Source organism: Engystomops pustulosus, chromosome 1, assembly GCF_040894005.1.
Source record: "Engystomops pustulosus chromosome 1, aEngPut4.maternal, whole genome shotgun sequence".
NCBI lineage: Eukaryota > Metazoa > Chordata > Amphibia > Anura > Leptodactylidae > Engystomops > Engystomops pustulosus.
Window position 1 is genome coordinate 233,878,113 of NC_092411.1, and position 12,008 is coordinate 233,890,120.

General features: G+C 38.7%; 1 protein-coding gene across 3 annotated transcripts in view; it reads right to left on the minus strand.

The window, feature by feature from the left end:
- The window catches only part of FHDC1 (FH2 domain containing 1), a 39,372-nt gene that overhangs the window by 9,010 nt on the left and 18,354 nt on the right, over positions 1-12,008 (minus strand). For all 3 annotated transcript variants that reach the window (XM_072121152.1, XM_072121171.1, XM_072121162.1), the window contains exons 3-9: positions 11,314-11,375; positions 10,593-10,695; positions 7,120-7,205; positions 5,785-5,885; positions 3,355-3,425; positions 3,133-3,240; positions 1,726-1,796 (exon numbers count right to left, since the gene is read on the minus strand). In XM_072121152.1, coding sequence (XP_071977253.1) covers positions 1,726-1,796; positions 3,133-3,240; positions 3,355-3,425; positions 5,785-5,885; positions 7,120-7,205; positions 10,593-10,695; positions 11,314-11,375 — 602 coding nt within the window. The remainder of the gene's footprint in view (positions 1-1,725; positions 1,797-3,132; positions 3,241-3,354; positions 3,426-5,784; positions 5,886-7,119; positions 7,206-10,592; positions 10,696-11,313; positions 11,376-12,008) is intronic.

Genomic DNA, 12,008 nt, shown 5'->3' on the forward strand with positions numbered 1-12,008 from the left:
ACCCCAGTAGTAATGTGGGAAAGCCAAGCACCTGACACAGAAAGGTTAAATTCCTGCTCTTTTTTTACCACCAATTTTCTGAAGTTCAGCTTTGGGCAAAGAAACTAATAGTACTTTATCACACTAGAAAAACACAAGGCCATGAAGCAGAATATATAGCCGCAGGAAATAGAAAGGCACGCACCAATAATTCTACTCAGCTCCAAGAAACAGCACTGGATGGCTGGTGGTAGCTGTTAATACATCTATAAGCTTTCCCTTCACTGTATATAGGATGACGGCTGATGGCTGGTTCAAGCAGCAGAATTTTCATTTATTACATTATTTTATACTGTTCCCTTATCAAGAATGGCTGGACCATTTTACAAGTTTTTATACTTCTTGTGTCACCCCTTCATCCTCATAGTCTGTAAGCTCTTGTAAGCAGGACTCTCACCCCTATTGTTCCAGATGACTGTTTGTACTATGTAATGTAGTATAATATTTGTATATGTCCTTTATGATTTGTAAAGTGCTACGGAATATGATGGTGCTATATAAATAAAGCGTATTTCGTAGCCAAAATAAATCTATCATTAACATAAAGTAAGCACTGAATGCCCCCATTTACTTCAATGTGAGCACTCTGTGTAGTTAAAGGGGTTGTACCAGGTTTGCTTGTTATAACCTATTGATATGATAGGAAGCAATAAACTAATTGGGGAGGAACACTGATGAGACCACCATGGGGCATACCATAGTAATATATCTGGTTATATTGTTTTAGCTATTTTTTCCCCATGCAGTATCTCACACCAATGTTGACATTAGGTGTGAAGACACTATTTTTAAGTGGCAGGTCCTGCTTTAAAGCAGATAACTGTACACCTGATGCTGACTGAGGCAAGAGGCTCAACTAGCCTCATGGCTGGTGCACCCCTGGGTGGAGCAGTAGGTAAAGCATGCAACCTACAGCTCCATTCAATAGTATGGGAGGGACACAAATTCCAGAGTACAGCACTTGGCCATCTCCAGAACTCCCATTCACAGTCTATGAACTGTTCCCTGGAATTTCTGCCACTCCCATACTATTGGGTGGAGAGGGAGGGTGCATGCTCGAGCTGCCATACCACCCATTAGGAAAAACGGGGGCCCCTTGTTCTTCGGGTTGCTGGTGACAGTCTCAGAAAAAACTAATATGCAGAACTCAAAGACGAGGAAGTGTCTTTGTACATTAGAACATTAAGCATAGTCTGTTGTACGGCTATATTTTTTAAAATTATTTTCTATTGTGATGTGTACAGAGGCCGGGAGCATGCTGAACATGTACAAAGCATTCTGTTACCTAATTACTTCCTCTAGTAGTATCACCGCTATCCTCACCACAGGACAGAGACTTATGCAATGTTCTGTGTATCCTATCAACACTGTACTGTACATGATGTAAAAACAGTCACGTCTTCTCCTGTACACGTGTGTAGCAGTAAGTATTCATATCTCCCCAAATCAATAGCACAAACCATGTAACAAAGGGGCTCAGGATAAGGACCAATAAATTTGTCAGAATTCTTATCCAATACAAGGTAACGCTACTGCTGAACTAGAATTCATAGTAATCGCATGGGAGCACATTAAAGCTTGTACAGCAAGTCTCCTTTACATCCCCATGGCAATATTCCTAAGGGACAGTAAGCGCAACATGTGCAGATGTCTGCAAGGACAATAGACAAAGTATACTCTGCTTACCTGGCCGCTTCATTTACATGCTGCAGCTTCTCCGAAAAGGTAAGCAATGTAGTATCTTTCTTCTGGGCTTCCTAAAAAGAAATAAGTAATAATAATAAATACATAATGGAAAAAAAAAATACAGAGAAGGTTCTTTTTAATTAAAACAGACACTACCACAACCTTTTACCCCACTAGACTACTAGCCCCCTCAGGTAGGGCATGAAATACCTGTTCTAGCATTCCCTCATGTGTGAAATCCAGAATGTTTAACTATTACAAAATTACCTTCAAAGTCATATGGAAATGAGCTGAGAAGAGTCATATATAGTCAGTGATGAGTCACTTTAAGAGACTGAAGGGGGAGCATCACTTCAGGGGCCTCCATGTCCTTCGGTTCTTTAGAATCTAGACCCATACTTTTGGTATCATATTACAGAAAGGAATATATCAGAACGCATCAGGCTTAAGTTTTCTGCTTCTCTCACAAGCTGGTGTGCAGTTTGGAGAAGGAGGATGACAGATCTGAGGGGAAAGGTGGCTAGTAACCCCTGGCTCCTTTCAGTAGGAACTGTAGAGATCACGCACAGCTCTGTATGTGGTATCATCATATGGACTGTCAATCAAGGACTGGGAGGTGTGGCTTTGCAGGAGACTCACGAATATGCTGGACTCGGGCTCACCTCAGGTCATTTACATACAACTTCAGGAACTGTACGTTTAAGTTGGCGGACATGGAGAGGGAAAATTTAGGGATACGGTATCTCTGGTTCCGCAGCTCAGAGAATTCCTGATGCAATCTGATAGAGGAGATTCTGATTTTTAACATGCCGCCAAAGGCATGGTTTTTTTTAATAGCTATAGGGAACTGAAGTTATATGAACATCCCCAGCAGCCTCTAAAAGTGACTTTTCTCAGGCAACATATGACTCTTGGAGATGTTTTTGTTTTCTTTTTATAGGTAAACAGGCAAGTTTTCACACAAAACAGGCATTGCTAGAAGAGACATTTCATGACCTACCCGACAGAGTTAGTTTAATGGGGTAAAATATGGTGACAGGGTCACTTTTAGGCTTGTTAGCCAGAATGCCAAACCTGAAAACCAAGGAACTCTGACTAGTTATTAGGTACATAAAAAAGACTCCCAGGTGACACTACATGAAATGTGTGGGTAGCTGCAGAGGGAATGTCTATTTAAGACAATATCTTTAATATGGACTTGGGTAAATTTGTCAATGAATTATATTGAGGTCATTATATGAGTGGAGATATGAGAAGAACAGAAAGGGTTGCAGATTTTTTTTTCAGTTTACCCTGTAATGACATAAGGAGTTCTATGAATTGCCAAAGGCCTGGCCTAATTTTCATGATGAGAGTATCAATAAATTATCTATATAAGAAAACAGTTAAGACCAGAACCCTACATACCAGAGCCACAAAATGTAACAGGTTCATTCCAGGTTTATTCGCCTTGGTGTCTGCCAGTCTGAGTAGCGATGACAACTTAAAACCAACAGCGTTGCCAGCATATCCACCCTGGAGAGAAAACAAAGGCAATGTAAGCCCTGGGAAATCTCAGGAAAACATGCCAGGTGGGAATTCTAAACATTACGTAAAATAATAGTAATAATCACATGGCATGAGACTTACAGCATTCATAATGTTCCCAGCTTGCAGGACCAAGTATAAGATGGCGTGTAGCTGCTCGCATGACATTAGTTCTAAAAAGAGACAAAACAAAAATGCTCATACGATATCTTACTTTCCTTAGAAATGGAAACCAATATTATAAATGAGAACCCTTTTAAAAGTGAGTGTACTCAATGGCAACCTGATGTTACTTAATACCCACCATAGAAACATACTACAAGAAATAAACACAAAAAAAAGAAATCACGCTGGAAGTTTTTGTTATATAGCTGTCCCACTTCTGCACAGGACCATGTAATCTATCCCTGCACTCTGCCGTGGCAACTGTAATTTATCCCCGCCGCATTATTCATTGGTTTCATGACGGCACAAAGCTTTCCGAGACAAGATGCTCCACGCTGTAGTAAACGTGAGCAGAACTGTGGTAGGCATTATTTACCATGGCCTCGTCTGCTCTCATATTTCCCATTAAATACAGTCCAATAAAAGAAGTTTCCCCAAGTCCAGCTACAAGATACCATGAAAATGGGGCACATGGGGCATGCTTCATACACATTGTAATATTTGGTGGTACCAACCATTGTGCACAGTCATCTCATTATCAAGTCATTGGCAGCACAAATCGGGAAGGTCCGTCCTTTTGTTCACTATTATAATTGCTTATGGCGTAATCTTATAATTTAGCTACAAATTTTGCCTTCATTTCACTGCTGCGGTTTGATGAGGTCTTTAAACAGAGTCAAAAAATATTACTCATCCAGCAAAGCCTGTAATTATAGAGGGCTGAAGCCACATGCGTAATGCTTGCTTTTTTTTTTTTTTTTTTTTTTAATGAATGTTCAGAATACATAAATACATAATAATAATAATGCAACATTACATCAGGGCACTAGAGACGCAATGAAGCTGTACCCTAAATAATGTGCAGTTAGAATATCTCCTTTCCAAATGGAAAATAAGGGAGGTATATGCCCACACAGGCTTCCTCTGAGGCCCAGAATTGGAAGATCATGTCTATAATGACTAAATTCAGATCTATTTATTCAGCGCTGGAGCGCGACTTAAATTTTATACAGGCGGTCCCTTACTTAAGAACACTCGACTTACATACGACCCCTAGTTGGACCCAAACGGACCTCTGGATATTGGGAATTTATTATACTTAAGCCTTAGGCTACAATAAACAGCTAGAACAGTTATCAAATGTGTCTGTAATGAAGCTTTAGTGTTAATATTGATTCTTATGACAACCCAACATTTTTAAAATCCAATTGTCACAGAGACCAAAAAAGTTCTGTCTGGGATTACAATGATAAAATATACAGTTCCGACTTACATACAAATTCAACTATCTTGTATGTAACCTGGGGACTGCCTGTACATGAATTGTAATCTTATATTCTGGAAAGGCAGCAGCCTGTCCTTATCCCAACCCCATGAGTACCACCAAAGTATTATGCCCTCTTTCCTTCAGCCGTTTCATTATAATGCACCAACTACACTCACCCAAATATTGCCCCCTATTCTGTCATAAAATAAATTCCTCATTATTCCATGATGAATGAGATTTATGGAGGGAATTTCTATGTTCAAAATATCGTACAGGACTGAATTTTACAAGAGAACAATACCCGATAACCAATACTATGCAGACAGTATACAGAACACTGTCAACACTCACATTTTCTCATAAGATCATGTGCTATTCACAGTGCAAGATCTATTTCTGGAAAATCAGTTCAAAAATAAGTCCAGGCATTGTCTTAATATAGTCGGTAATAATGGAGATCGGTCTAATGCAAATTAGTTAAATATTCATCTAAAGTCAAGACCCAAGTAATATTTTATAGCAACTCCCAGCTAAGATAAGTGACTTAAGGTGCTCTGAACACTCAGGTTTTTGTGGAATCTTATAAAAGAAAAAAAAAAAAATCTGCCACATTGAATGCCATTTTCTGATATACAAGAAGGGCATAATAGAGTACAATAGAATATCCTAAGCATATTGGTGATTATTTTTCATTCTCATCTTGTTCTGGGCTTAAAATTGGAGTAAGTCTATTTCACGAATGAGTCTTATCAACATAAGCTAAGCTTTACATGAGCTATATAAAAATAAATCTGCTCATCTCTTGCTCTATAATATGCTATCTGCATATAGGACACTATGTGCAATCTGTTCTCCTCCTCCTGTTCTATAAACATGCTGTCTGCAGATGTGACACTATGTATAACTAGCTCCTGCTCTATAACATGATGCCAGTAGATAGGACACTATGTATAAAACGGCTCAGCTCCTCCTGCTCTATAAAAATGTTTTTTTCTCCCCAATGGTTTCTATTAAAACAGAGTAAGGGCATTTTGAGATGAACATCATGTAAGGAATTGCAGAATTGTAAAAGAAGAAGATGATCTGCATTGGCCACTCACCTTTTGTTGCCAATCTTATTATCATCATATCCTGATTCAAAGAGGAGCAAGAAGGTGAAAACTCTTTCCTCAGCACCATAGCTTCAATTCGCAAGGAATAGCTGCAAAAGAAAACAAACATCTATGAGTGAGACAGATGTATTAAGGCATTGGTTCTTCCTAATTGATATGCATTTTCAGCAGAGAATCATCAAATTGTGAAATTCCATCTCCAATTGTTGCATAATGATTCAAATAAAATATATGACTGTATGGTAGCAGGTAAAAAGTATAAGTGTCAAGTCCTGCTGTGACTACTCAGTTCTTGCCTCCTGCTACGTATATATTTTAGATGATGGCGGAGCCAAGAGATGCTCTGGTGACGTAGGCAGGAGCTCTTTTACATATTTTTATAAAGTTCATTTTTTTTCATACGGCCATTCCAGCACAGAAAATGGTGCCATAACCTAGAAAACGTAACGATCATGTCAGTGAGAACAGTCTACATCAGTAAATCTGATGGTAGATGACCTTTAAATAAAGCAGAATGGAGCAACCTCACAGCTAGGGTGCATAAAATACAGCAAAATGAATGGAACATCAAATTCAAAAATGTAACTACTGATCTAGATTAAACAGGATCCCACCATTCAAAGAAGGCAATCTATCCCTCTACCCTATACCTATGATCTTTGTATGGGTCACAGAGCATGCCCACAACAGATTTCTATTGTCCATGTACTACAGCTTAAGAAAAACGACATCACTCACAGTCATACCTAGAAAATACAATTCAATACAAGAAAATCTAAAATTCGAAAATACAAAAAAAGTCAAAAGATTTATCAAAATGAAGCAAAACCAAAAAAAAAAACCAATAAGGTGATACGATCCCTTTAGCAAAGGACTAAAAGAAGCCCAAGGATCTGAAGGGCTCTAGAAACACCAGTGTATTCTTCACACCGGCCAACCCTCACTGACTCAGAGACCAACGCCTTAGAGAGCTTTGAACACAAAGTAACAGCAAACTGTTGCAAGAATCTCGATATCACTAGATGACATAAATCATGTCAATCACAGCTCTGAGCGCAGGCCTTGGCTATTCGGATTATTATTGAAAACCATTATAGAAGAATGGCTACATCTACAGAACCTTACGGAGATGTGACTGGATGTGGACTTTCAACTCATCTGTCTTGTGTCTAAACTCACATGTAATACAATTATATTCAATCCAAAAAAAAAAAAAAAACGCCTAAATTTAACAGTTTTGTCTAAATGTAATATTCCGTTTCAGCGCATCCCTCCACAGGAGACATGTGACCTAAAAGAAAAAGAAATCTACTTATTACTCACTTTGGCACTTGAATCAGCATGTACATGAACGAATCGGCCAGTGATAATTTCGTTACTTCACCACTAAAGGCTTTCAACTTTTTCACCTATAAAGAAGAAAAATGTTGACAACTGGTATTAATACATGTAAAGCAATAAAGCAAAAGCATAACTGGCATCTAAAACCAGCGCTATCAATTCCAGGTGGTTTATATTATTCCATGAAACAGGATAGCTCAATTGTTCCTAATATGAAAGGACGCTCCCAGACTGTACACTACACTAAGCCGATAATAGTCCATCCAAATTCCCCCCCCCCCCCCACATAGCTTTGAAATTGTCTTATTTCTATATAAAAGACAACCCTGTAAAGGTTATTTGTAATCCCCAACGCTGCATGTTAAGACAAGATAAAATATAAAAGCAGGAACAAAATATATATACATATATAATTGTACATAATCCCGCACAAAGGATACAAAAACACAATGGGTCGCAATAATGGGATCTGTGCACAGTGCATTATTATAGCATTATCTATGCAGGTATATGCCAGGTATGACATGAAAATCTTTTTACAAATCTAGGAACAAATTCAAATTTACTGCACACAACATGCCTAAAAGACGACAAAAAGTGAAAAGCTAAAAAAAAAAAAAAAGGACATGACATAACTGAAAAGAGATTACCCTGCAAGCGGACCGGCATCTCTGTTCTAGTTATAGCCAATCGCCTCTACAATATCATATTAATATTATCTATATCATTTTGATGCAATTCACAGTAGTCACTCCTCCAGCAGTAAGACAAAAGCATAAAGGTAATATAGTGTAAGAAAACAAAGCAGTTTCCTAACTTTCTCTTCTGACCCACTTCCTTTCTTAGCTACACCTTGTGTACTACTATATGACTTCTCTTGTGCAGCCTATATCCCTTCCATCTATTAGACTTGTTCATACCCTTCATCTTTCATATGAATATTTAGCAATTGTATTCATATGACCTGTCGATTACAATGCAAAAATTGAAATGGTAGACTGGTCTAAGAGCCAGTTCTTATTAGTTTTTTTGCATCAGTAATTGTGAACCAAAGCCATGACTGATCATGCGCACAAAACCGGTAATAATTAATATTAATAATTCCTTTATTTATAAAGCGCACACATATTACGCAGCGCTGCACAGAGCTTGCCAAATCAGTCTCTGTCCCCAATGCGGCTCACAATCTAATCAACCTATCAGTATGTTTTGGTGTGAGGAAGGAAACCGGAGAACCCGGAGGAAACCCACGCAAAGGGGAGAACATACAAACTCTTTGCAGATGTTGACCTGGATGGAACTTGAACCCAGCGCTGCAGGGCTGTAGTGCAAACCACTGAGCCACACCGCAGGTACAGATCTTTCCAGTGTAACTCATCACCTTGTTTGGATCAAAATAACTGCTGCTAAAAAACCCAAATGTGAATCAATCATTATACTGCTTCAGATTCATCTGGTTTATAAACCTGTTTTGCTATTAGACTGTCTAATCTACCTTTACACATGTGGGCTATTTTGGGCCCCAAAATTGTGTTGCAATTTTGGTACGTCCACTTTGGCCATGAGAATTTATACCGAAGCCATAGAAGAAAAAAAAAAAAAAAGTGCCTAGCAAATCTGGGCATCCAGTACTTCCAAAGCTGTATGAACAATTCATAGTCTATGACGGCATAAGCAATCGTCTGCAGAAAGCACTCAGATTCTCATAAGATATAGTTGGAAAACCGAGTCTAATGCATAAATATTCAACAGCCATTTACTAAAATCCATTTAATCACTTGCCCAATTCTTCTCAGATAGACAGACCTTAAACGTCCTTAAATATTTATAGGTTTTTCTAAGAAAAGCCATGAAAATGAATAGTGGGATGAACTCATAAATCAGCCACCCTCATATTAAAAGCTCTCTGGAGTATTTGGCATTGCACTACTGTACAACTATGGATCATGTTAGTCAGAAAGGTGATAACAGATGAGGCTGCAGGGCAGTGCTGCTGCCAGCACGTATAACAAAGCAAAAGAACAGCCTGTGTAATAAGAGGATTAACGTTATACAGAGAATATCTCACTGGAATATAGTTATGCACTTCCCTCATTATCACTAAAACTAAGTATTATTATAGGTGCAGCCACAAATCCTAGATCCTGTGCAAATTAACACCATTCTTCCGTTTCTGGTTACTGTAAAGGTAAAGTATCATGTTCAGAATTAAGACTAATAAATACCAAATACTGAAACATGTTGCACCATTCCCCCTCCCCCCCCCCCCCCATTTTCACAATTCAACTCTGGTGACCAAATGTGCCCCAGTTTATTTAGGCAGGGGTCACATGACCATGCTCAGTATGTGAAAAAACCGACCATGCACTAGCCTAGATTTCACGGTCCAACCACAGTGCAGGGGATGTGACTACATAAAGTATAGTGATATATGATGCAAGGACTCCCTTGTTGCCGGTAGAACAGTAAAAATAATCCGTCCACCATGCTCGATCCGTGAAATCAGGTCAGCACCGGCTTCAAGGGTTCACCCTTGGAAGTACAGAACTTATATACTAAGGTGTTTGTTCCTGGCTATGTGACTCGGCTTCTATATTTCAACGCACTATTTTGTAACTAAACTCCACAGTCTATATTCACAAATTCTCGCCGCTGCCTTGAAACTTAGATTTGGTATCTTGGACCAACAACGGGTCAGCCATTGCAGTACCCTTTATCAACCCAATGACTGTAAATGTATCCTGTATATTGTTATTTCATTACTAATTTGGTGCACTTGGTTAACAACATTCATCGTGCAGTGCAGTAAAACAACTATATAATAACAGCAGAGCGGCACCTTTTATTTTAATGATTAGTTTCGGTGACAGACATTATCTAGACTCAGACAGGAAGGGTGTCAGCAGCTAATGGAAACAGCTACAGTGGAATGTAGTGACGGAGCAAGAGAGGCTTTTCTCAACTTAAATATTGATTATATGATATTTGATGCTTTAAACTGTGTCCTATGGTGGTTGGAGGAGAAGCTGAATGGCAGCTTTAGCAGCAGGATAAAAACAGAATAATTTTAGAGAGGATGACTCAATCACAAAATAAAGTGCCTACAAGTGGCATGCGTTATGTTCAACATTAGAAAGCCATTATTAAAAACTTTGCTACAAGTAGGTAAAAGCCTGAACAATACATGTGCTGCACTATCTTCCTCTGTAACTGTATATCGAGTTCCCAGGTTCTGTGAATAATAGCCAAGTGTGCTGGACGCTTCTATCAATGGAAAAAGTCACGTCACTAATGAGGTCACAAAGTCTTTATCACCATTACCTTCTGTGTCGGAGAAGCTGTGACCCTTTACAAGTCACTTCTTACAATGCCAAGACTTCAAAGTCACAACATATCACATTGACTTCATATGGAAGACTTCTATAAGAAATATATGGTGCGTGGATAAATCTTACCTCTTCCGCTTCTGGAGACATCTTTAGAAGTTCCTGGAGGGTTTCAGAGTCATACAAATCACACTTCCCCATTCGGATATCTTCAATGATATGTTCTGCAGCCCTTAAAGTTGAAAAAAAATAAAAAATAAATAAAGTCAAGATTTTCAGAATGATGCAGTGTTTAGGATTTTAATGCCTTTCTGTAAAAGTTTGCAATATCAAGTAAAATATTAAAAATCTAAGGCAGTGCACAAGGAAGCATGAAAAACTATTAGCTTCTCTTTAAAGGAAACCTACCACTTGAAGTGGCAGGTTTCCGATGGCAATACCGAGCACCAGCTCAGGGTGAGCTGGTGCCGGAGCTTATTTTAGTTAGTGTTTTAAACCGCGGTATCGCGGTTTAAAACACTTTTTAAACTTTATAGCCGGCGCAGGCAGGTACGCACTCGGCGCTTACCATGAGCGCGGCTCTCATTCACTTCCTATGTAGCCGCGCGGACGGTAAGCGCCGAGCGCGTACCTGCCTGCGCCGGCTAGAAAGTTTAAAAAGTGTTTTAAACCGCGATACCGCGGTTTAAAACACTAACTAAAATAAGCTCCGGCACCAGCTCACCCTGAGCTGGTGCTCGGTATTGCCATTGGAAACCTGCCACTACAAGTGGTAGGTTTCCTTTAACAACTATGTACTTTATCATGACCCATACTAGTAGTTCCCAATGTAATCTAAAACATAGCTTACTTCTTAAACTGTTTCAAGAATATCCCAATATTCATGCTTCGTTTGGAATCCAGGAGAGAAACCTAAAAAAAGACAGAAACAGATTATATTCACCGAAATGTAGAACATCAAAATATAGAATTATTTAGGTCTCGTAGAAACATCAGATCTATGGCACTGCTATGGTGACAGACCCATGAAGGAAGTATAATCTAGTAATTAGTAATCTAATATTATAATTATAACATTATTATAATTACTAAGATTATAATCTAGTAAAACCCAGTTGTCACCTGCATCGGCCCTTTATCTTCCACCACCAAAACAAGAATTGAAGTTTAATGGATCCATTAAAATATACATTGGGTTTCAAGCAGGAACAGAAGTGGTGGAATTGGAAACACAATGGACTGAAATCAATGGACGTTTTAACACACTAGACTTCTATTATTATCATCGTTTCAGTGACCAAAGATAATAAGAGAGATCAAAAGGCAATTGAATCGGGCCCAATTAACCAAAATGTCCTCTTCACAAGAATAAAAGGAGACCCTTGTATAGGCAGATATTACTAGACACCTCAACTAACAATACATACAATCAATTTTTTCTTCTTTATTTTATTTCACATATTTACATATAACCAAAACCCATTGGGGCACATTTATCAGTTTTTCGGAAGCCACTTTTTCCAAGTTTCCTGAAGTTGGCCTACT